The sequence below is a fragment of the Crassostrea angulata genome, chromosome 1 (assembly GCF_025612915.1).
Source record: "Crassostrea angulata isolate pt1a10 chromosome 1, ASM2561291v2, whole genome shotgun sequence".
In the NCBI taxonomy this organism is placed as follows: Eukaryota; Metazoa; Mollusca; class Bivalvia; order Ostreida; family Ostreidae; genus Magallana; species Magallana angulata.
The window spans coordinates 38,615,084-38,642,168 of NC_069111.1; the positions used below are offsets into that span (position 1 = coordinate 38,615,084).

Genomic DNA, 27,085 nt, shown 5'->3' on the forward strand with positions numbered 1-27,085 from the left:
ATTGTTAATGGTAAAGTACCATTATACTCTGCGATGTCAATGACATTATCATATAGAAATCGAGTGGATTTATGGTCTCGACATTCTTTTCTCCTGTATGAGACTTTTTACATTGTACTTCAATCATTCAAATATAGGAAATGCCAGTAAAATGTGTTGCGATATATTTGAAATGCAATGCAGGATTTTTAGTCTAACTTATGCTATACAAAAATATATGCATTCACATGTACACTACACGTGCGATTAATTTTTTTTTATTCATGATGACTTTACGCAATGAATTAATGAATATGACCCTGTTATCACAAGTTTATATTTGTATACGACTGATATCTTGAATGAAAACGTTAAAATGCTTCGAATTTTTTTTTACAATTCTGTAAATGCATTTATGTTAATTAAGTTAGAAAAATCACTTCTGCAACCCAAATTAGTAAACATAAATGCTGACTCAGCACTCACGCGCATGTGCAGTACATGCGTCATATTAATATGAAAATTTGATGCAATGCAAATTGTGAGTGAATCAACGACTGGCATTTCCTGTACGCCATGCTGTGTATAAAATGGTTTTCGTGCCATTATTAGCATATAAAAGTCAAAATTTAATCTGTCACATTTCTCGTTCCGCTCGATAAGTTTTATGGTCGTACCTTGCAAATCTGAACCTACAATGTCGCTAAAACAATCCACTTTCTGACAAGACACCTATGTCAATTAAGAGGCCCAATAAGGAAAAAACGTAAAAGTCTCGACGAATTTGAAATTATTATTCTTCAATGAGACATAAAATCTGTGTTATATTTAAAGGAAGTGTCACTTAAGTCAAGTCGTCTTTGTACAGTTGTTTTTATGTCTGTATATATGTAATATAAAGTTATTTTTCCCTTCACTGTGCCCCACTGCCAACGGCTAATTGATGGTAACACGGCAAGCGGTTGACGTTATACACAGACACAACAGTTAAACATCTTTTTACATTGTTTCTACAGTCTTGACTTCGGTGTACCAAAGTTTTCCGCCTAAATTGTTTTTGAAAAGATATTTTGAGGGTATTTATAGATTGAACAAGCACCCCAATTTCTAAGAAAAATTCTATTCAGCACAATGTATGATATACATGGACATCATATTATCATTGCATGCCTTTTTGCTTGTGCTTAATTTTTGCTAAGAATTCATACTTTATTAGGAAGAAAAAGAGTGAGGGAAGAGTGAAAGGCCGTAATGGCCAAAAGAAAATGTGATAAATAACCATGCGCAGTGCGCATGCGTTCTGGAAAGGCATGACGATAAAGTAGTAACTGTGATCACGGATCTTGGGAAATCCACGAGGATTGACACAGTGGCGCTCCCCACGACCCGCGAATACAATTACAAAGTCATAAATCTATACAACACTGCTGTCTGTCCGCAGAACCGGCCATCTGAAATAGAAGAGAGAAACGCCATTAGTGTCTCATAACAAAACAGGCGGACACTTGTAATGATTCTGATAATCTTACATTTTGTTATGAACTTATGAATTATTTAATTATTAGCAAGTCTTCGTTTAACAAATTTATTTATTTATTGAATATTTTTCTTAATCGTATTAGCAAGCATCAATAATTACAAGCAATATATGCTATGCATTTTGACAGATCTTCTGAGTATAGGTATATATGTTAACAGACATTGCCCAATGCAAATTATGACGAGATGAGTAGCACTTAAGCAAGTAGTTGACGTAGTCCCGGGAATTCCTCACAACCTGGGACCCCATCAACTTACTGCCCACGAGCCACAAACTAGAGGGTATCCGAGCTACCGGAAGAGCTTCCGAACATTTCAGAGAGAAAAAAAAATAGTTTGCAATAGGACAGAATCGCAGAGAAAGCTGACTATATATAAGGTTATTAAGCAAAAGGTATAGAAAATATTAATAGAGCAGACAGTCAATCTGATTAGATATCTTTTAACACTGGACAATAGTTATATCCCAAAAAAAAGAAGAAGACAATCCCGGTCTGCGAGTTTTTGTACAAGCGGGAAAAAATTTTCGAACTCCTCTTTTGCCACGCGTCTTGACAAATGAAGAGAGAAAAATAATTTGAAACAAGACGGCTCTACAAAATAGGTCCTACGCGTTAATAGTCCAAGAATTAATGTTTGTCGAGGGACCACGCCGTGCATTACAAGGTGAATTCTAAAACGGTGGTCACGTGATAAAAGTCCACCAACAGTATGAGGAATGTTACAAGAAATTTGCATTAGAGCTGACTTTCAAGAAAAGGTTATCATACTTAAAATGATTCATTAGCTTGACTACTGCTTACGATTTGCACTAATTAGGAATATTAATTCGTTGAAATCGTCCACGTTGTTTTCAGCAAGAATGAAGTACGTGCAATTTATTTTAAGTTTTGAAAAAGAAAAAAACAAACTTTATCTTGCTTTCAAAAAATGATATCCATTAAACGATTAACTCATTTAGTTAATTAAAGTTAGCTATTTTAAATACTTATAGTTTACCTTGTTGCATGGGATGGGTGCGGCTATTCAAGCCGTTTGTACTTGAAGGTTGCAGAAGGTCAATATGGTTTTATCATCAAAAAGTTTCCCAATTTATGCAAGCAAAAAGCTTAATTGATTCATAGTGTAAAAATGTAGAACCAATCAGATTTTATTATTTGGCCACCCATTTCGTGCTCATTTGCATAATTGATCCCTGAAACAATATCAATTGTCCATTTTCATTCAACCGTAAATTATCTCAAGTTGGGGGCAGATTTGATTGACTAAATTATTACCTTTATTTATGATTATCAAAAATGTTACCTAATGTTTTCAGGGTATCGTGTCAACAAAATCGCCCCTATGATTAATAACCTGCAGTAAGAATAAACCTGTATACATAGAAATTTATTATACCTATTTATAATTGCTCTTAATGGAAATAATGATAACATAATTCGTAACCGGTCTTGTTGGTTTTGGGGCCGCGGGGAATATGTTAGAAATACGCTGCACACTCAAGAGGCCTACTACACAACAACAATAATCCATCAGATGATCTTTTTGATCCAGATCAACAAAAAAGTATTGTAAAAATATTGACAGATCGACAGGGTCTTTTCTTGACATACTTAATGTACTTAATTTTATTGACCAGTCGCGCAATGTTTTATGACTTGATTAATTGACAAGATAATGTGTGCAGGCGCAATTTTTTTTTTCAAATTGGCAGTTTTTCTTCCGTTTTTGCTTGTAATCGGTTGGTAGATAAAATTAAAGCGTTTGTAAAATGGATAAGAGGATGGGAAAAAAATCAAGTAAAGAAAAATACCATATGGACGTACCTTATAATGAAATTCCGCTTGAAGTAAATTCCTGAAACAAGATAGATAAATAAATTCGATGAATCGAGCGTAGTTAACAAATATTTTTTACTAGGAATGCGATTTCCACTTTTCAAATTAATCACAGTAACATTATAATCACCATTCTTAATCAAACGTCCTCTGTATTAAAGGTGGTGACACTCTAAGGTTAAGGCGCGTAGGAATATAAAGAAGTGAACACAACGTCAGCTATGCATGCGCAAGAGAAAAGAATAACTGGGTTATTTGAAATCAATCGTTTTGAAACTTTTGCTTCAAATGAGCGATAATACAAGGTATATGACATTTTGAAGAAAACGAATCCCAATGAAACTTATTTGACGTGGAGGAATATCTAAACCTAGTCGTGACACGGCCGCTGACAAGACGGCAAATTTTCTCTGACAAGTAGTTGATGGATGAGCGACGTTTTGTATTATTACTGTATTGCCTTTAATAAACCACTCCTATTGTAAAAAAGGGACGTCTATAACTGTTGTCTTTGCCATCTCACACATTCCCCGTTTTGAAGTTCACGACCTTTCAGAATATGACGTGAAACATTCTTTAATATCGAAACGTTTTATTAATCAGTGTGTATAAATTATATGAAAAATACGCCCAAAACCAATGCATACATTGTTAAATTTTCACAGAAGGTCCGTTCCAAATTTGAACTTTTATGGATGAATATAAACCAACATATGTTTCTGTCCGGGCCGTGGGACTAAGATGTTTTTTTCTACACGACTTCTTTCATTCCCTGAGGGGGATTTACACTACATCCGTTGCAAATTATCAGCACATTGACCAGGGCTTCTAAAGGCACACTAAATGACATCGTCTTACACATACACAACCGTGCAATAAGACAGAAGGAAGATGTTTTCTTTCTGATTTAAAGACTGAATATATTCAAGCTTTTTTAAAATATGTTCAAGACAATTTATAATAAAGAAATGATATTCATTTTTTAAAATTTGTCATTTTTCTTGAATTTGTACGAATCTTTTTTCCATTACAGAATAAACAGAATAAAGTATTTTAAAGTGACTAAACATAATTGATGAATAACATCAATTTTGATTCGATAAATACATGTAGGTATTTATTAATTAACTATGTGTTCTATACTTTTATTTGAAAATCCGATGAAAATTTGATGTTATATTTCGATGAGCAGGTCGTTTTTAGATATTATTTTTATTTGTTACAAAATACTGTGTTTATATTCGATATTTACATTTTGTACACTCAATTTTCCAGAGTGATTTGTTAAAGATAAATCATATTAGCTAGAAATGTAGGGGAATTCTTTTTTTAATAAATAGATATGGAATGTTGTTTTCTCGGTTTTCATTATTGTCAAATCATCGATCGGGCTGAAGTATTTTAAAAGACAGTATTTTATGATACTAGTATCATGCTGAAATAAAAAACGTAATAAATTAAATGGTTAATATCAAGAAAATGTCATTATTTTTACAGCAAGATAAACCCTATTATAGTTTATTGTCATAATAACTTGGCAGTAGCGGAATGTGTCAGGATAGTGAAGCTGAAAAGTTACTGCTGCAAGAAGCCCTTGGATTTTCACAGCAATGTCTGCAATCATTTAGTATCATATTGCACTATCTCTCTCTCTCTCTTTCTCTCTAGAAAGGAGAGTTGTTAAAATAAAATAAATTGAATTGAGGGTTTTTTCAAATATACCTGCATTGTCATGTTAATATAGAGTTGCATCTTTAAATTAAACTAGTACTGTAACATCAAGAGCAAGTTATTTTTGTTTATTTCAGAATGTTAAAACACTTGTAAATTGCTTTGTGCCGCAATTTTTAGAATTACAAGGAATTACGAGAACTGGGTGGTCGTGGCCATATTTAGACTATTGCAATCTCCTTTAATATGAGAGCTTTGTATAGAGAAAATATACGCTAAAGTTAAAGATATAACATTTGGAAATTTTAGTTTGATCTAATTTGATACTGTCGCAGAAATTATCTTTGCAGAATAACAAGCTTGCAGCGCAAAGTGTTTGCCATTTAATTAAGATAAAAAAAAGAATCAGTGTCAAAAAGCATCATCAGAGCTTTAATATACATGTAGTTGGATTATTTTCAAGTGTGCTGGAAAGAGAATCAACGGCATCAATAAAAAAGGGACCCCCCCCCCCCAAAAAAAAAAAGAAGAAAAGAATTACACGCTTAGAGCGCAAGTTGATAATGATTTTTAAAATTTGCTGTCAATGTTAGTGCAGTACTGGAGCTTTCAGATTGCATTGTAATGTGGGTTGATTAGAGGGTTTACGGTATCATAAAAAAGAACAAAAAACAATACTGTTTTGGTATTCAGAAAAAGGAGATTTTGTCCACGTGAACCGCTGAACCATGACTCGCCGTATGCCCCTAGGCACGGACTACGGTGTTATTTTTTAAAGTTTGATTTGTTTCTTGTGAATCTGAATTTTACCTGTTTGATAAGCTTTCCAAAGTGAATAAATTTAGAAAAATTTGCATAGGATTTTGAGCTGTCATACAGGAAATTTAGAACAAAATTAAGTTGATTAACTTGTGGTTATAATGTTTTTGATTTTATGACCTTATCGTGTCTTTGATTTGAAACAGGATAAAGTTTTGTTCGTTAAAACAGTTTGAATTTTTTTAACACCGCCTGAGATTTTAATATTATAATGACACTTCCAGTTCTTTCAGTGCTTACTAATAAATAAAATCCATGCCGATTTTTAACATATGATACTAAATTGTCTGTATTATAGAAGGGGTTTTAATTTAATCTAGTTTAACAATTCTTTTGCATTTCTTTGGCGTTGACAAATGTTTTATGACTTCCAGCAACATTTCCTTCCGCCCTTGTATACGGTATATATCGACTTGCCCTATATACATTCCTTGTGTTCATGTTTTTATCGCCTGTCCAAGAATAGTAAGTTCAACATAGATCTCTCTCTCTCTCTCTCTCTCTCTCTCTCTCTCTCTCTCTCTCTCTCTCTCTCTCTCTCTCTTTCTCTCTCTCTTATTACGGCAGATATGAATACATATAATAAAATTGTGAAATACATTGTATTATTAATAAATTTTATCTGTAGGAAAAATTATTTCGGATAGTTGCAATTCGTTATATTTCCAACAACAACATTTTATTAATCGCAAGGCACTAAGTACTGTGGTAATCACCATCACACACATGCTGCAAATGCAAAAAAAACGCCTCAGAGTTTGAATGACAAACATTTGATATTAAGGCCTCTACAGGCCTAACAAAGGAAAATAATCAGATTACATTTTAACCAATGTATCAGCAGACCAGCAAACTAAGCAATCAATTAATTAGTGAAAGAACAAACATAAGAAGCAAATCAATGCAGATGAAACTGATCACTTACATTTTGAAAATCCAGATAAAAGTAGACTCCATTTTATAATATGAACAATTTAGTTCATTCACCTTTAGATTACATGTATGAAATTGTTAATTTGCTACAAATGGTGATGCAAATTGTGACTAAAGAACGTTAAAATCAAACACGCATGATATAAATGTCTGTGTACAACCTTTATGATAACTTATTTATAGAATAATTCTTGTTTGGCTTGCTTAGGCCTCACAAACTTAAGGTATATGGCAACTCATTCATACCGAGGAAAGAAAATCGCTGCGGACTTTCCTACTATGGTTTACTGAATTTCAAAATACATTTTATATATACACGTGCACACGTATTTACAATGAAATTTAATAAAATAAAGAATTCACGATCAGTAAACGGCATGATTATAACCCAAGTTCTCAACTAATGGACGATTAACTCCACAAAGCTTTCCAATCCGGTGATTGTTAACGTACAACTATTTTTTGTGTGGTTTTAATTTTTGTTTGTGTGCTTTGAATAAAATAAATGAATAAATTAGATGATTCCGCAAAATTTAGCACCACTCAGAAAAAAATCTAGTGATTTAGGTAATTGTATCCTAATTCTATTTATTCATGTATAATTGTTTCGAATCTCAAAAAAATCTATTTCAGATCAATGTACACTTTGGTTGAATTTAATTCTTTGTCAGCATTTCCGTTTCATTTGCCTTAAAAAATATCACATTGCTATATAAAAATATATAGGATGTAAAGGTCATCATCATCATCATATATTTATACTTTCTTAAGATTAAAATCACGCATTTATGTTGACCGAGATGATTTGTATGCTTCACGAGATCGTTCTATACTTGCTTCCTTGGAGAAAGTGGTTCAGTCTGCTAATATATGATGGGTCTTTAGAGTCTCTTTTGAAATTTGAGGTCTTTAATCAGACGTCAATTCTTTTTCGGAATTTTACTTTGTTCAGAAAAATGAAAAAGAATTAACTTTCGTTTTCAATTTGAAAATTTAGGGATAAAACTTAATTTATGGTAAAATATGTTAAGAATGACCAATTTTATGTTTATCTGAATAACAAAATAATCAAAGGGTGAAAATAATTATCGATGAATATTTTTTAAAATCCTTTGATAAAATCATCAATAAATACATGTTCGTCATAGGTGGAAGAGAATTATATGAACAATCAAATATTCAAAGGAAATAATTATAAATGTAAATTGAAATATTTAAGGAAAGAAGGTATATCTTATTTGAACTGATTCTGCCAACAATACAATGTCGTATAACCGGATATCACTGGTAAAATGTAGAAACTGTTGCGTCTAAGTCTTGGTCATGCCTTCTTAAGTTTGCATTTGCCTCCATTGCGCCACAGCTTTGGTATTCCCGACAATTTATTAATTTCCTTTTTGACACTTTTCTATGATCTAATTTCATATACACTAGAACTGTTATACATGTGTGTGAAAAGTTTCACCTAATCGCACACAGGTATAGTATGGGCGAGATATACATGTAATAGAGATACTCCATCATATGAATCAGACATCAAATATTGCATAGAATAGATTGTGTTTATTTCCTATTCCCCCGACACCCATTAACGATTATTCCACTGAATTTGATTGACCTCGATATGCAGTACACAACCTACAGAAATGCATTCATATAATGCATGACCGACCGACCCCCCCCCCCCCCCCTCCACACACACACACACAAGACACAAGCGTAGATATGGTTGAGAAGAAATATTTTAAGCAAGGTGATAAATATATTAATAAAATCCTCTAGACGTTGGTTCATAATTTACTATGAATGCAACTACATGTATAATGAAAGAATGTCACAGTTTTTTATTTAATCAAGGTGTAATTTTAAGTTTCTACGTCTTAGTTGAAATATTCACAGGTACTTATTTGCCATTAGATTCCTGCACATGTATTATAACGAGGAATTGCGTTTCCTGCAAGCAATGGCCCAATGAGCAGACGACTTTCTCTTCATTAATATACCGGCAAGACATCGTGCGGCAATTCATCATTTATGTAATTAATTCAAAACACCTAGATTGTCATTTTCAAATTTTGAATAGAATTCCAATTTACTACCTTACCACATTAATTTATATACAACCATGCCCTCCAAATCAAAGACGTTTTCTCAATATCAGCCTGCAGCCTGCATTAAAGAGCTGGTTAGCTCCGTATAATATTTATGATGTTACTTGCATTCATTAACTGCACAAAAATGGTTACATTTGTGCACTTGTCACTTTCATCTTGGTACTACCTATTTCGATATACATGTATTACATAAAGGATGCAAAGAATAATATAGACATTGATTTTTACTCAATAAGATTCTTATGGCATGAAATTGAGCATATTTTTTTCAGTCTCAGAAAGAGAGAAATAAGGCCAAATTATTATAACCAGTTGCTCATTCAACCTATTTTTATACCGTATGTAACAAGGCTTTCATTCAGAAAAAAACCCCAATGAAATTCAATACAGCTTGCGTTTACAGAAAATAAAATCCATATACTTCTCGCAAATGCTTTAAATTAGATTTGTCTGAAGGACAGTCAAACAGTTAAAGCGAGGAGCGCGGTTCAGTTTTGGAATTGGAACATATCGAGAAAAGCTGAAAGTTAGTCGAAAGAAGATGACCTTAGTGTTTCACTTATAGTTCTGATAGATCTTCCTAATATTAAAACACTTCGTTCTTCAATGATTTCGTTATGATTTCTATACAATCAAAGGTTTGATGGCATATAAATGTTAACACAATGCTTGTCACTGCACGTCCTCGCTGGTCCCTTAAAACAATTAATATTGTTCTTGCATTGAGGAAATATTGAAACCCGCCATTAACTATTTAATTTGCATTCGTTTACGTCACAAAAGTTCACATGCATTCAGTTTGTGTCTTTGACCGGATACCGGATTTTGATTAATTAGAAACGTATGCACCAGGTATAAATTTCTTGACTGAAAACACCAAACAAATATGCAAATAAGTTAGTGCCGTTTCTCTTCTTGGCAAACGATGATGCTGATCAAACTGGATTTATTTTGTCAGTTTTCTAGTGTTTCTTGCAGGAAAAAAAAAATACTTTTTCAATGAATTTAACAGAGTGTTTGAATGTCGGGAACAAAACTTGGGCAAAACAACACAGCATACAAATAGAAGAATGTTAATTAATGCTTAATTTATTCACCGATGTCACCAGAGAAGCTTTGAAGTCGCAGTTTATCCAGGAAATATGAGAGTTATGTAAATGTGTCGAAAACTTTGAAACAAGAAAAGTTCATTTTATGTCTGAATTTATTAATTAAAATTTGTTTTTTTCTATGTCCATTTAATATCATTTTTGAAGATTTGATAACCTGTTAGTTAAATTCAAATGTATAATTTTCGAAGCAAACATAACCTGATAAGCGCGAAACCAAATTTACCACAGAGATATTTGCAAAACACTTCAAAACCCAACAAAGAATCACTGACCGAAACAAAATAGTTTTCCATCATTTTTGTTGATGAATAATTATAAGGTCGGAAAACTTGCTGACTGTGTTTTAAACATCTATAGATATTTAAAAAAGAGCAAATATCGAGTGTGAGAAATATTCTGAGACGCGGATTTGTTCATAAAACATGACTATTTCACATACATGTATATAACAGACATATAGAAAGCCTTACTCCAAAATAAACGGTGTACCATGAAGATAGACATATCCCCCTTAATTCTTTCTCTGTTTTCGCAATCGAGTATTTTCTTGAATTTATACGAAAATGAAAATAATTCGCCATTTGTCCTCATCTTGGAGACAGCATAGGAAAGATATGGGAATCTAATAATTTGAATTTAGCACTGAATTTAATTAAGAAACAAGCAAAGTTTTCTAGGTTTTGTTTATGAACTTTATATATGCCGGTTTATTCTTCTCTTTTGGTGTAGTATGTTTGGGGTAAGTTTGGTCACTCAACTGAAAAACAAATACTTCACAACTGCACTTATATTACATTCGCAAGTTTTACACAATGACCATTTAAAGTTCACAGTTTTTAGTTTCAACACACATGTATGACGCGAATCCATTAATTTGGACAATACGTAAACGTACATTCTACGTTAGACTGTTGTACTACTTCCCTTGCAAAAATTACATTTAGTTACCTTCGTGGTCTGCGTGTACATTTAACACTCAAAATGACGGATTTTTAAAAAAAAAATGGCTGAACAATTGCACGAAAATTTATTTCGAAACCGATGTGACGTATTAGAATAGCGGCTGTAACGAGCTAAATTCTGACTGCAGTTTCTAAAACCTTGTGATGCAAACTTTTGGAGTCTTCAAAACTTTTCTTCTCATGTTTTTCATATCAGTAAGAAAATCATCTTTTGACATAATGTTCACACTTGAAAAAAAAAAAACCCGAAAAGTTTTGATTTCAACACAATTTCGTCGAAAACCATGTACATGTACATGAGATGCAAGGGACAACAAGTTAAATCACTGTTTGTGAAGTCACAATGTTGACTAGTGTGGACTTTGTTCTATAGTTTCTGGGGTCATTTTTTGGCTATTTCAGCTCCTAATAACAAAATATATTATTTTAACTTTTAATCGTAATTATACTTTTTGCGTTTGAATAGCAAAGACCTACTGAAATTAGCCATTGGGAATAGAACAAAACACTTACAACCTATCTCTGGCTCACACTCCCGATCCTGTCATTTTTCTTCTTTCGGGCTTCACATGATTGATCACGTGACCAACCAAGTTCATATCCCCGTAAACTTTTTAAAATGCTGTTTACTTCTTAATTGAGAACTAGAATGAAAAAATCTGTTTTGAAACCCCAGGTTGTGAAAGGCGTGACGAAGTGAAAATAAATAAAAAATTCTGAAAGGATAAAAGATGTCAAATTCTTCAATTTTTTAATATTAACACAATTATGTATTTAAATTTTCATTAATTAATAGAGGGGATGGGTACGAAAGCCAATTGAGCTCATTTTCGTAGGTATAAAAATCATTTTTTTTCGCGAATAAACGCGAAACTTTCGCATATAAACGCAAAGCTTTCTCGAGTAAACGCGTTAGTTTCGCAAATAAACGCGAAACTTTCGCGAATGAACGCATGAGTTTCGCGAATAAACGCGAAACTTTCGCGAGTAAACGCGTTAAAATGGCTAATAAACGCGAAACTTAAATATTGTCATTTCATACAAGAACTTTATATATATGAAGAACAATGATTGAAAACAAACACATTTTAGTTTTAAATAAATTCTCATTATTCATTATTATTATATTTTTCGTGTTACGTTGATTTATGAAGACAAAAATAAAACTTTTACATATAGATATTAAAAGATCTGATAAAACTTCATAACACTTTTAGATATGAGAGGTACCAAATAGATAATGAGTTTGAGCATCATTTTTCGTTTGTTCGCCGACCCTGTGTTAGAAAAGGCATTTATTGATTAACTTTCTTTTATAAAATTAATATAAATTCAACCGTCGGAAATCCTTAAAAATCTAAGTACTTTTCTATAATACAGCGCCAATGAGAATAAGAGAAGCGCGATTCATTATGTCCTTTGAAAATCAGTACTAAGATTTAAAGGATTTCCTATCAATTTGCATGAAGTTTAATCTGATTTATTTACATCTTTATATGATAACTTAAGATTATTTTGTTTTATTTAAAATCAAATATGTTTGTTATCAGTCATTGTTCTTCGTAGGGGTTCTTGAATGAAATGACAATAATTATATTTAAGTTTTGAGTTTATTCGCGAAAGTTTCGCGTTTATTCCCAAAAGTTTCGCGTTTGTTTGCGAAAGTAACGCGTTAATTCGCGAAAAGAAAAATTTACCTACGAAAATGAGGTCAATGGACTTTCGTTAATGGGAGAGGAGGCATGTCAAAACGAAAAATTTTATGTTAATTTCAATGGACTTTCGTAAATGGGAGAAGAGGCATGTCAAAACGAAAAATTTTATGTTAATTTCAACAGATCCTCACCAATAAATGCACCTGTAACTTCTTAGTATTAAGCAAATTGACAAAATATGATGGAAAAATAAATTTGGGACAGTGTGTAACAGACAGAAGAGTCTCTTCTGTTTGAGCAATTTCTTGGTCCTGTCATTTTGAATTTACCGGGTGGCAGACTGCCACCCGTTTAATTCAAAATTTACAACACGACAGTCCCTTGCTTTGGAATCAAATCACCAAGATTAATGGCAGGTGCAATGCTCTGTTTTAGTTGAATCGTTTGTAAGCTAAAGTGTTGAAGATCGATCAAAAAAGAGATAGGATCGCAAAATAATTTTACTGATGAGTTTCAAGCGACAATTTCCAGTTGATGTGACAGTTTGAAATGAATCAATGATGGTGGCGATTTCACCTCGTGTTTATTAGGTAAAGGGTATATTTTTTTGTTATACTTTCATGTTAAATACTGAAATCTGATTGGTTAAGACGCAGTTAATAATATTTACTATTACCCTCAGCGTTAGCAACGCACTTGGCAACGGGTAATATTAAAAAATGTTACATGCGCGAAAATTATGCGCGTACGGTTCGCTGTAGAATTCACGTTATTCCTATATAAAAGCAGTAAAATTTTCTTAAAAATTTTAAAAAAGACATTCAGTATAACAAAATAAATAGTGCCTGTTTGGAAGGATAACAGTTGAAATTGACACCCTTCGAAAACCATTGTCAACCTCCGCTTCGCGTCGGTTGACAATGGTTTTCTCGGGGTGTCAATTTCAACTGTTACCCTCCCAAACAGGCACTTTTTATATATTATTATGAGAAAAATATAAAACGCCAGATTCCTATGAGTTAATTCATCCTAGCCGTCATTTCATTCAAACCTTTGAATTCATTTATGAGTACAAATGTAGTCGAATATATTCAAATCAAACTAGAGGTATTGGTAGCAGGCTCACAAAATTAACGATATCCCCGCTAAGAAATATAGTAACTCAAGTATTTCCTTATCAAAAATTAATGGCTGCGCCATTTTCTTAGTGACCTTGAACTTGCACAAATGACCAAAGTTCAAGGTTTAAACGTATTTACAATTTACAGGTAACAAGCAATAGTTGTGTCAAATTTTAGCTTCTTATCATTTAATCATATAATCTAGAAAGGATTAATGCATTTTTAACAATGGCCTTGAACTTGCAAAACTGACCCTAGGTCAAGTTAGTGATACAATCTTAGGTCATAAGCAATTTTTATGTGAAGTTGGAACTTCCAATGTTTCTCCATTAAAAAGGTATAGGGCAAACATATATTATGAACCTTGTCATTTAATGACCATGAACTTTCCCAAATGATCTTTGGTCAAAATAATGCATATTCTAAGTTGATAAGCAATCTTTGTGTGAAGTAAGAACTTCCAATGTTTCTTCATTAGAAAGATATGGACCAGACACATATTTTGCACTATTCCTTCCAGTGACCTTGAACTTGCCCAAATGACCATGGGTTAAAATTGAAACACTGTTAAATTATAAAAAATCTTTTTATGAAGTAAGAACTTCCAATTTTCCTCCATAAAAAGATATGTAACGAACACGGTTGCACAGACAGACAATATTCTTATATTCCCCCCTCCCTAAACTTGGTTTGCAGGTGGTATAAGTTTTCTAAAAACCTAAATTTTTTATTGAATGGTTACATCCTAGTTCCCTCTTCTGATGTGTTCTTTAAATTGAAACTAACTCACTTGTAATTTTATCTTGTTTTCTTTAAAGACTATTAACAATAACTTGTATATATTGTGTGACTCATTTCAAATAAAACAAAAAGTCAATTTGAAGAATTTTTTCATATTTATTAAACTTTTCTCAGTCAGCAAATTATGCAGCAGTAGGCCTACAGATTGATTAGTCACTGATTTGTAACAAAACATGACAGGATTGACCTTTGGACAGATCATGACTTCAATCGTTACAATCAATACAGAAAGAAGTTAACAACAAAGTTAAAAAAAATCATCCGAAGTGTTTTAATTTGACACTTTGAAGTATAAAACTCTGATAATTTTATAATACATAGTCCAACTTCTCCTATCATATCATTATCCAATGATTTACACATGCAACTGCGTCGTATTGAGAATAAATGACACAGATTGAAACAATTAATAGCATTTTACACGTCATATTTTATAATTCACTTCTTTATTTTTATGCATAATTATTGAAACAGCAAGTCAACAAAAAAGCACTTAAGAGGAAGCACTCACTAGAAATACTAAATTTTTGTTTGTATATCTCATAATATATTTTAATTTTATACATGTCAATGATGACATAATCAGATCATCAACAACAAAAAACAAAACAAAAAAAAACAATCATTACGTATCATAACAAAAGTCTTTATGCTTCGTTTTTCTCGCTATTTATTTAAATAATTATTATTTAAATAATAACAAGATCATGATCACAAAAATATGTATTACAAAAAATAAACAAATGAGCATCTTTTTTATATGTACAGAAATGAAAGCATTCATACATGGAATTATTAAAAATATGTATTCAAAGATGCCCCATCTAAGAATATCAATCAACAATGATAAAACAAAATACCATTCTTTCATCAATGTTCCCTGAACACCAATTGTCATGGATTTCGTTGTTGAGACAATCCGTAAAATAAAAAACTCCTCAATATAAGATCTTTGACAACAGATGATTTTATCGGAATTAAAATCGACAAATCTACATCTACTCAAAACTGTGAGGTTTACTAAATCCATGAAAACTGATGACATAGAATATTGTTGAAATCAAAGTATGTACAATGTATATAGGAAAAAACAAAAACAAAGTTTAAAAAATCACGCTGCATTGTACGGTACCTGCCCCTAAATTCTGGATACATTTCCATCAGACTGCTGCAACCTTTCACAGGCTGATGCAGCAGTCTTCATCATATGCATCCCATTAAAGGTAGGTGTACACAACTTGTACAGGCCTGATCATTAATATATAGCCATATGTATCCAAAGAACATTTGTTCACATATGGATGGAATGAATAAAATTGAGGACACTTTAAAAAATCAACTGTGTTGTCTTGAAACCAACAAATCTTTTGACTGAATGTCACAGACTAGATTTATATTGTTATTTCAAAAATTAAGCACCATCAGATTGGGACTAAAGTAAAAATTCAAATGAAATATACATGTATTTATGTTACAATAAACTTGACTAGCAATACTTACCAGTATAACAAGATTTAAAAAAAAGTATGATTCCTGCCAAAATAATAAATCATTGATTTCACAACAGGGCAAAATAAAATAAATGAACACATTTAAAGAGGCTGAGTGGACAACAAATTTACCATCAGATCTGCCTTAAACTTAAACTAAAGATATTTTGGGCCATATACATGTACCAACATTAAATACAGAAAAAATCCAAATATTTTAGCTTAAAAATTTATCATTTTCCTACATCTTTATACAGAGCTTTTCTTTTCAGGAGATTTAAAGCAATATGAGCTGTATTTTTTAGAATTTTATTTTGCTGCAAAAATCTGCTAGTATGATAAGGCTGCATGTAACATAAACTTTTATGATAAATAAGATTTGGAAAAATCATTAATTTTTGTCAGAAGAAAGATTTCTCTTCTAAGGAATATATAGCAGATCAATTTTTGTACAGGACGACAATAATTCGGTTTTGCTTCAATTTAGGCTTCTAAACGGCTTTTCCCACAAAAATAAGGCTGCAAATTTAAGAACCATGGCACTTTTGTAATTTTAAAAGAAAATAACATTTTTGTAACAAAAAATTTCAGCATGAAAATTGCAGCTCATATTGCTTTAAACAGTCTAAAAATGGCCATGACCATGGAGCCCTCTGAAGTACCATTACTCGATATGATATGAAGGTCAAGTGTGAAATTGACATTGAACAACAGAATGATGAGTCCTTATTTTATCAAATAATAATGTCATGTCCCAGGCCTGTACTTGGTCAAGTATAAAGAGCCTCGGCCCTTTACACTACAGTTCCCTGTCAGCTGGAGCCCATCCCTGCAGTGCAACCGAAGCAGTGACTGTCTGTCTGTATGTGCATACCCTCCATCTCTTTGGCCGACGAAATCTCATACACTGTCATGGGATCTAGAAGATAAAAAATCTAAGCTGATTAAAGAAGCTGGATACTCAACAGTAATATAAAATACAATGGAACATTTATCAATAAATATGAATACTTTTGTATTTTTGCACTTTTGTACTTTTCAAACAAAATCTTCAAAACCAATGAACAAAATGAATGTTCCCACCTTTAGAATATTGAACCTTCTTGAAAGAAGGTTCTGACTGTACAGAAATATAGGGAAATTAAACGTTAAAGAACATTAAATTTTCAAACTATAACTTTTTCTTTTGCAATTAAATGATAGTTTATGACTAAAAATCGATTTAAATATCATTTTCAAACAGAAGGGTTATTGTGACCAATTAGTCTTTGTAAGATTAAAACTTGACATCAGATTTTATTTAACCAACCATGATACTGTTGATAATACAAGACAGTTAATCCCCATGATTAAGATATTCCGGTGCATTTCTAATTTTGCCTTGAACACAATAGGGACCTGAGCTACACAGCGGTTACCTTGACTGCCATTCTTCCTGATCTCCATCTCCAGCTGCTGGTTGAAGTCACAGTCATAAATTTTTCCGTTCCAGTTGACGTTCATCAGGTTGCGACACATTATGTTGTCCACAGTATGGATGTTGAAGTTCCTCACCAGCAATTCCATGTAGCTCTCAAGTTCATTCCTGTAACAAAATTTTTGAAAATCATATTAATTAATATGCGAAACTGAAGTAAAAAAGAACAAAACAGACTTCAACTAGAACTGTCCTAATGGGACTAATACCCCCGCAAGGCTAATTTCAAATGGGACAAATAATTGAATTGAATAAAAAAGGTTTGAAACACATACAAAAAAAAATTCTAGAATTGTAAATAAAAAACAAGAGGCCAATTGGCCTTAACGGTCACCTGAGTAGCATATATCCAATACACAAACTTGTCATGGAGTCTCATATATGCATCTATTTAATTAGGTTTCATACTGGAGTAGAAAAATTATAAATTTGTAATGACAACCACATTTAATTCAAAAAGAACTGTGAAACCTATAATTTTGGTGAAAAACTAAAAGATCTGGTCTACAAAATCATGAATTTAGTTTTCCTTTCAGGTGTGTGGGAGTAAAGAAGATAATTTTTTAACGTTATATGCATTAACATCTATACATCCATTTTGGCCCTGCCCTAGAGTCAAAACCCATACCCCAGGGGACATGAAAATTAAAATTTCAGTAGAGGACTTCCTGGTAAACATAATTATTAGTCATTTTTTTTATACAGATGGGTGAGAATAGAGAAGAAGATTTTTAAACATTATATGCATTTACACTTTATTGCCATATTGCCCCCCCCCCCATGTCCTGAACCCCTGACCCAGGGGCCATGAATTTCACAATTTAGGTAAAGGAGATTGTGGATATCATAACCATGTATTCAGTTTTTTGCCCACATGTGTGGGAGTAGAGAAGAAGATTTTCTTAGATTTAATACATTTTTACTATTTGGCCATATTGGCCCCACCCTAGAGCATGAACACCTAACAAAGGGGTCATGAATTTCACAATTTTAGTAGAGAGCCTCATGGACATCATAATCATGCATTTAGTTTTTAACAAATATATATAGGAGTAGAGAAGAAGATTTTCTAAGATTTAATACATTTTTACTATTTGGCCATATCGGCCCCACCCTAGAGCCTGAACCCCTGACCGAGGGGTCGTGAATTTCACAATTAAGGTAGAGGGCTTCATGGACATCATAATCATGCATTTAGTATTTAACAAATATATATGAGAGTAGAGAAGAAGATTTTCTAAGATTTAATACATTTTTACTATATGGCCATATTGGCCCCACCCTAGAGCATGAACACCTGACAAAGGGGTCATGAATTTCACAATTTAGGTTGAGGGCTTCATGGACATCATTATCATGCATTTAGTTTTTAACAAATATATATGATAGTAGAGAAGAAGATTTTCTAAGATTTAATACATTTTTACTATTTGGCCATATTGGCCCCACCCTAGAGCCTGAACCCCTGACCCAGAGGTCATGAATTTCACAATTAAGGTAGAGGGCTTCATGGACATCATAACCATGCATTTAGTTTTTAACAAATATATATGGGAGTAGAGAAGAAGATTTTCTAAGATTTTAATACATTTTTACTATATGGCCATATTGGCCCCACCCTAGAGCCAGAACCCCTGACCCAGGGACCATAAATTTCACAATTTTGGTAGAGGGCCTCATGGACATCATAACCATGCATTCAGTTTTTTCCTCACATGTGTGGAAGTAGAGAAGAAGATTATTGAAAATTTGGCTTTTTTTGCATATTTGGCCCCGCCCGTGGCACCCCAGGGGTGGTAGAGCCATAAATTTCACAATTTAGATTCTTCTTACCATAGAGATGCTTCACACCAAAAATGGTAACGATTGGCCTGGTAGTTTCCAAGAAGAAGTTAAAAATGTAAAATTGTTAACGCACGACGCACGACGACGGACGAAGACCAATTGCAAAAGGTCACCTGAGTGACTCAGGTGACCTAAAAATTATTAACAAAGAAAAATTAAAATCAAAATTGTCAGAATTTCACTGTAAATACATATCTATAACAGTAATACATTTACAAATGTATGTATCTGATGATATATATATTTTTTAACTTAATTCCTTTAAAGAGAAACCAACAAAATGACAATAACCCCTCCCTTTGCAGTAAATGGAAATACCAGTAGCCAAGCAATGCTCTTCTGTTGATAAAACTTTCAATATCTTTCTAATAAGAGTCTTGACAGATGCAATTAGTTGTTTCAAATTTTCCTCACTTTCTCCTATGGCACAATGGAACTCCATATCAGAAAATTGATCCCATAGGACTATGATTTACTTTGATGAGCTTGTTAAGTTTAATAAACTCCCAAAACATTACCATAATTACCATACTATGTAAAAATATGTAAAAAAGAAAATTTAATATTACAAACAATTTTAAAATTGCCAAAACACTACAATCATATCAGTAATTTTGAATTTCATTTAAATTAATGCCCAATAGGGTCACTTCATCAATTTACTTGACAAATAAATTTAAACAACCTCTAAAAATAGTTTAACTTCTTTATTAATAATGATATTATTTATTTCCTTATGATGATAGAACTTTTGGTTTACATAAAACAGTTTAAAAATAGCCCCAAAACCATCACCCATTTTACAGATTATCAATATCCCCTAAACACATGCTCCATCTGAACCATGGCTCAGATTATGGCTCCCTTGGGACAAAAGAATTCAGCCACACTTGTCTTTGATGTTCTTATAAGCTCCCAAGAATTTATCATTGACAAACAAAAACTTTGCATTGTCAGTTGATAGAATATTTATAAAAAATAATTTTTTTTTTAATTAAGACATAAGGACAAAAACCTCCATCTTGATGTATTTATATAAATATATTTTTGAGTGTTTTAATACTATTAATTAATTAATAAAATCTGTAAGGATTACCTCCCTTACTTTTCAACATTAGTGTACAATATATAGAATAAGGAAAATGAAAACTGTCATAAAATCATTAAATCTTGTCTGATCTTAAAAAAAATTGCAGGTGCACATTTTCAGATGGTGTTCAACATATGTACAAATTTTCAAACTGTACCATGCAGTAATAAAAAATTCTATAGGGGGAACAAAGTTGCGTCTACAGACAGACGGACGGACGGATAGGGTGAAACCAATATACCCCCCTAAACTTCGTTTGCGGGGGTATAATAATACTCTGTACGTCATTACACATTATAAAACAATTTAGTAACTTATCTCAACCTTAGTCCAGTAACAGAGTTGTTAAAAAAGACAATTTTTTTCAATATAGATATCAATTTATTTCCACAAAAACTTTTTGTTTTCAGAACTGTAAAAAAAACTTTTCATACTGAATTAAAACAATCTTAAATATAAGCTACACCACATTACTCACTACAATTAAATGTATACTAAATGCATTAGAAACAAGAAATGAACCCGCAAGCTTGGAATCTTAAGAAACAAGTGAAACAAGAGACTTAATCAATTACGGTACTATGATTTAATTCCATTAATTAGCAGTTAGGATATACAATATATTATATCTGTTTTTCTGTTTAATTGAATCTATTTCCAATTCAACTGATTACTTCAATGAAAAATGGTTTTTAATCTTTACATTTCAAAATTTTTGGTATATTTTTTAGAGGTTTTAAAACACTGTACCTCCTGTATAGAAAGTCAGCAAATCTTTTGATTGGCATGTTGGTAATGGTGAACAGCTCATTGAACTGGATACCAAAGTAATTCCAGAGTTCCTCTCGGTACTTTTCTGCTAGTTGTCCCTGGGGTGGGGGCAAGAAGGCGCCTGTAGAGATGTAGACAAAGCTGTCAAAAACTCATACAAATATTATTCTCTTTACAATGATCTTCTATTAAAATTTTGTGATTACTAACATGCACCTTTATACAAATTTTAGCAATAAACACATGTTTGGATCATGTAAAAGATTTCCGCCCATTTTCAATTCACTCAACGCAGCAGTGGTTTAACAGAAGTAACTTGAATAAGCATTGACCATAGGAAAATTGGGCAAAAATAAAAGAAGGATAAAAATGTCTCTGTATAAAAAATCAAATATCAAACTACAAACACATTCAAGAGAAGATCTGAAATATCTATAAAAATATTGTTATAATTAAATCAGACTTTTCTTGACTTATATTTCCATGTACTGGTATATACTAGATGTAGTATTCAAATGAACATCAATTACCCAAAGGATTATAAACAAGATCCAACTTTAAACCAGATGACTCTTCCGCGTATCCAAGCGAGTTGAATTTGCGGAGTGCCTGAATGCTCCGGTCAAACACCCCTTTCCCTCGTTGCATGTTGACATTCTTTGCTGTATAACAGGGAAGGGAGGCGACTACGTTCACAGCATGGTCTCTCATAAACTCAGCTGTGTCTTCCTGTCCTAGGAAAAGGAATTATGGGATTACAACTACTGGAGATGTAGACTACATCAAATTTTCATTAAAGACAGACAACAGAGACTTTAGTGAAAAAAAAAGATAGATAACTACTGGTACTAATGTCTTCGAACAATTTGCAGGAAACAACGAAACCACTCCATATAAATACAGCCCATGTACAGTATATACATTATACAAGAGCATTTAACTGTGATATGTGACCATTGGTTGGTTCACACTCTAACCTGGTTCTAAGTGTGATGTCAGATTACTTCGCACTATGATTTTCTTTCCCAGTTCTTTGGCACCACGGACAAGGAATCTAAACTGGTCACACAGCTCTGGGGCACCTCCTTCAAAACAAAAATACCAGCTTTTAGAGACAGAATCTTTATAATAAATATAGGTTGATACTATCTACTTGTAAGCAACAAATGGTGGGTACTGAAAGTGACTTAATTATTTCAGTGACAGCACACATTTAAATTTAATGGCCACACTAAATAAGCACAACTTGTTACTAGTAATTCTCCCATATCATTATCTGACTAGGTATTCGGGAGGCCAGGGTTTGAATCTCAGTCTGGTCCGTCATCATTACTCCCATCACTTTTTAAAATACAACATTATCCCATTTATTTCATACATGATCAAGCTGTCAACATTTGATTATTAGCGTTAGGGTTTTATACAATTTTAAGATAAGGGCAGTTAATGCAACTACAGCCTACTCCGGATATATATTGAAATTCAGGGGACCATGCAAATTATTTCAATATATCCGTATTTCAATATAAGCGAAATTCACTGACGTGAAGCAGCCATTTTTGAAAGTTCAATCCCGATGTAAGCATAGAAAACCAAACCCGAACAAATTATTAGATCATTATTTATCTATTACAATAAACGGATTACATGGAACATTATTCCTTGAAAGTTTGATTAAAATTATATCCGAAAGTTTTGTAAGTTTTGTTTTGTTACTATCTTAAACCTAATCATAACCTCGGATCGCATTCTTTTACGTTTTAAAAAAAAGTTAGAGAAAAATCACCACCCTCAAACGCTTCAAATATTGCTGAACGCTGCTTGTATATCATCGTAAGTGTACACGCGATTATCTCAAAATCCTTAGCTATTTCGAATTTAGGCTTTGTTCTTTCATCAATAGCCATAACTAGTTTGTATTTAGCGTCCGGAGATAAGGCATTTCTTTTCCGTGGGGTTTCCATATTACGTCTAGCCTCAATACATCCGTATTCGTAAAAACAAAAAATTAAACAGTGAATAAATTTCACTTTTTGATAAAAGTATAAAAACACACATGAAGAGAACTTATCAATTCACACCTTTGTATATCAACCGGTCAGTCTGGCATAATTACTGTCACCAACCGTGATGACAGCCGCCAGGAAGAACTTCAATATAACCGTTATAAAAACAACTAATTATCACCTTTGGGGACCGATCAGTGGCTTCAATATAAGCGATATTTCAAAATAACCGATTTCATTATATCCGTGAAATCAATGCAAAGAATATGAGAGGTAAAAACTGGGGATTTATTTCTATTTCAAAATAAGCGGAATTTCAAAATAAGCGAGTTCAATATAAGTGGAGTAAGCTGTACATGTAGAACTGGAGTAGCTGTAAGGTGATTGTTGCTACATGTATTAGTGTGGTTTACTGTTCCAGCTTTCGCCCTACCTGTGAGGTCCAGGGTGTGGATGGAGGGACTATTCTGGAGGATAAGCAGACACCTCTCCGCCGTTTGTTGAAGCATCATCTCCTTCCTCTTTGGAGACGACTCCACGAAGCAGTGATTACAGGCCTGATTACAGTACAGTCCTATGTTGGCTTGGAGGATCTCTATTGTCTTTTTCCTTAGAGAATCTTTTATTTCTGTTTCTATGAATAGAATATAAGAAAAAATCAAAGATTTTCCTTACCAAGCACCATCACATATGTGCCAAATGCCAAAAAATATTTCCTTTTATTATTTTTATATGCAAACATCTTTTTAAAAATTTTATCAATAAGACAATTTTTGTACCCTTTCCCTTTTTTTATAATGCTCAACTGTTTATAACTGGTTGAGGTATATATATAAAACCTTTTGAGGTACATGTACAAAGTTTTAATTACATAAATGATGATAAAAAAGTAAACCTTATATTTTCACAAACTATAAAAACAAAAAACAATCCTCTATCTGTATTTCTTAGTTAAAATGAAACAATTAGGTTGATTTTGAATGATTCACAGACTACTGAACCAAGTTAATTTCATCTGCTAATCAAAAACACAACCAAAATTTTCTGCATACCGGTAATTGTTTTTTTCAACAAAAGAATGAATATTTGTTCCATCAGAGGTCTTTTTTGTAAATTGCTGAAACAAATGATCCACTGCTCAATGTATACATGTATTATGTGTACATGGACATTTAAAAATGTGGGCACCTTTAGCTCATACAAGTTTCGAAAGGCCTCTCACATATTTAAGTTGATCTGGACAATTTCCACAAAAAATATATATAGTAATTGTTGATATATAATGATGCACAATTATTTTTGACAAACAAGTTCATATGTACTCACCCATCCCTTCTACATTTTCTGCCCTTTTAACCTTCCAGAAAGTTTCAAAATTTGGAATATCAAGGTTTGACAGGGCTCTCTGTCTGCGCTTTCGTTCCTCTCGTGTCATCTTCTTCTGTCCCATTTCCTTCAGTTTAGCTGCTGTTAGTTTAAAGTTTTCATCCTCTTCCATCTCTTTCAGTGTCTCAGGGATGAGGGAACCCTGAAAGAAAAACCTTCAAGGTAAGGAAAATTATTCCATGTTAGATATTACTTAATAATACTAAACCATCAACCTCTATCTGTGCCTTTTAATTCCCACACAAATTAAATTCCTTATGTATAAACATGAGTACTTAATTCTGCAATCCCACTCTTTTGAATCAAATGGTGAGAATATAAAATCACGAACGCAGAACTTTTATCCTCATTTCTTATACATGTAGTTTTCAGATCTCAAAAAATACTGGCAGATTTTAAAATCTGCGAAAGGTGCTTCTCGGGATTTTACATGGATATTAATTAGGAATCTACAGTTAGTATATGCAAGACTGGCCATGCGTTCGACCATATGAATACTAAATCAGAAAAAGGAATACCTTAGTTCTCTCTTCTAAGTCCTTTAGTCCCTCCCACTGAAGGGTGGGTGGGGGTTTTTGGGGGCGCGAGAGGCGGTGACTATCCACCTCTACAGAGGTGTTATAGTCAGGCAGCTGGACATCCTTGTACTGTCCCCCTGAACTACATCTGACCAGGCTGAGGGAGCTACCCACTGCATGGCGAAATGTAACAAGTCTTCTATACAGCATATCTGGAGAAAAAAAATTACACATTCAGTCATTGATGAATCCGATATCTCATGTGACAATTACATAAATAGTAGTATTTTGGATTGTTACTCTGTTCTTCTATTTAATATATAATTAAAGTCTAGCTCAAATCATTGTTTCTGTCACTTTGACACAATTTTTAAGATGAAATGTACAAACCTGTCGATTAAGTGCAATTGAAATAGGCATTAAAGGGATTGAAAATCCAAGATTTATCTAATGACACATCATCTGTTTCACCTTGAAAAACTCACAGGAATGAAAACAAATTTTATTACAGAGATTTATGATGGAAGATGTTTACATTTATCATGTTTATACATGTACACCATTCAGATATACCTGGGATATCTTGTGCAGTTTTTCAGAATTATCCTAGTAATAAATATGCAAAGGGTGAATAGAGAAACAGCGTGGATCGTCACCCTTGGCTAGTGAAGATGAGCGAGAACTTTCATCATGTTTATTTCATTTGCACATGCTGCACTTATATATGCAAAATCCCGTCGACATTTTATTTTTGGCTGATAAGTTAAAGGGGGCGTTTTAAAGGGAAAATCTTGGGAATTGTATTGAGGGAACATTCTTTGAATTTTAAGGTATAATAACATATTTTAATAAGTATCCAATAATTAAAGAAAAATCATATATGCTACATTAATATCTAATTGGGACAGGGTATAATGTACTTCTCCATGTTCTTATATTTGAACTGGTTGCATGCATGCATATGGTGCAAGTTTTAGAACATATCCTTGAACTTTGAGAATTAATCTTTGATTTGCCATATATCAAGTAAATCAGGTTTGCCAACTACTTTATTACAACTGATAATGAACTTCACATGATTTTCAATTTCAGAGAGTAGATAAAAAAGTGTGAATGGAAGTCTGGAAGAGTAAAATGATGATAATGCATGAACTTTCAGATGAAGCAATTGAGTTGCAAAGTTCTATTCCATAAGACTACAAAAATTCATGCATGATGCATTTCCATATATAAATACATGTATAAAACTCCTAAAACAATTAAATTGGTAGGCACTCTACAGTTCTATGCTTCCTGTCAAATTTGCTATCGTGATATGCGAGTTCTAACATTGTTTAGAAATAGAAAATATCTGTTAAGGAGTTTGTTTCACTTACTCTTAGCTAAGACTAGGCTATAATTTTAAAATAACGAAGCATTTTTTTCAAATATCTTTATGTAGCCTCTTAAACACAATCTTGATCTAGGAATTGGTAATTTAATATATCAAATAAACAAGAGCCTCCGCGAGATATGATGACAGTCTTGGATACAGGTGGGTGATTTCATTATTTAACGCCTTTCAAATGTAAACTGGTAAATGTCTTGACAAATTTCAAGAGGTAACATACGGGTTGTTAGTACAACATGCAATTTATACGAAAAAGTTTTAGACCTACCTCAGTCAGCTGCACAATCAAACTAGGCCTACTGACACTGTCTGATTTTTTTTTCTGTGTGTTTTATCAGCAGAAGCTCTCATGCTATGTAAACATGATAAAAGCCGCCATTCTAAAGATTACGGTAAAAGAATTACATAACGAAAAAGGTAAAGTGAGTAATAAACATATGCCGAGCCGAGATTCTCAATTTTATAAAAAAAAAAAAATCAGGCATGTTATTGACAACAATTTATAAAGGGATTTTGCTTTGGAGGGGAATGGATTCATGGGGACTACCGCAATGAGATTATTGGATTA

The 27,085-nt window shown here is 32.7% G+C and overlaps 1 protein-coding gene across 1 annotated transcript; it reads right to left on the reverse strand.

Annotated features, from left to right (window-relative positions):
• Positions 1–14,626: 14,626 nt before the first annotated feature.
• Positions 14,627–26,922, reverse strand: LOC128187214 (uncharacterized). Its single transcript, XM_052857493.1, has 9 exons — positions 26,786–26,922; positions 25,128–25,339; positions 24,550–24,751; positions 23,657–23,857; positions 22,195–22,302; positions 21,748–21,951; positions 21,197–21,338; positions 17,453–17,619; positions 14,627–16,953 (listed from the first exon to the last, which is right to left on the reverse strand). Exons 2-9 carry the CDS (start codon positions 25,335–25,337, stop codon positions 16,847–16,849), a joined length of 1,341 nt encoding a protein of 446 aa, XP_052713453.1. The 5' UTR covers positions 25,338–25,339; positions 26,786–26,922; the 3' UTR covers positions 14,627–16,846.
• Positions 26,923–27,085: the final 163 nt, after the last annotated feature.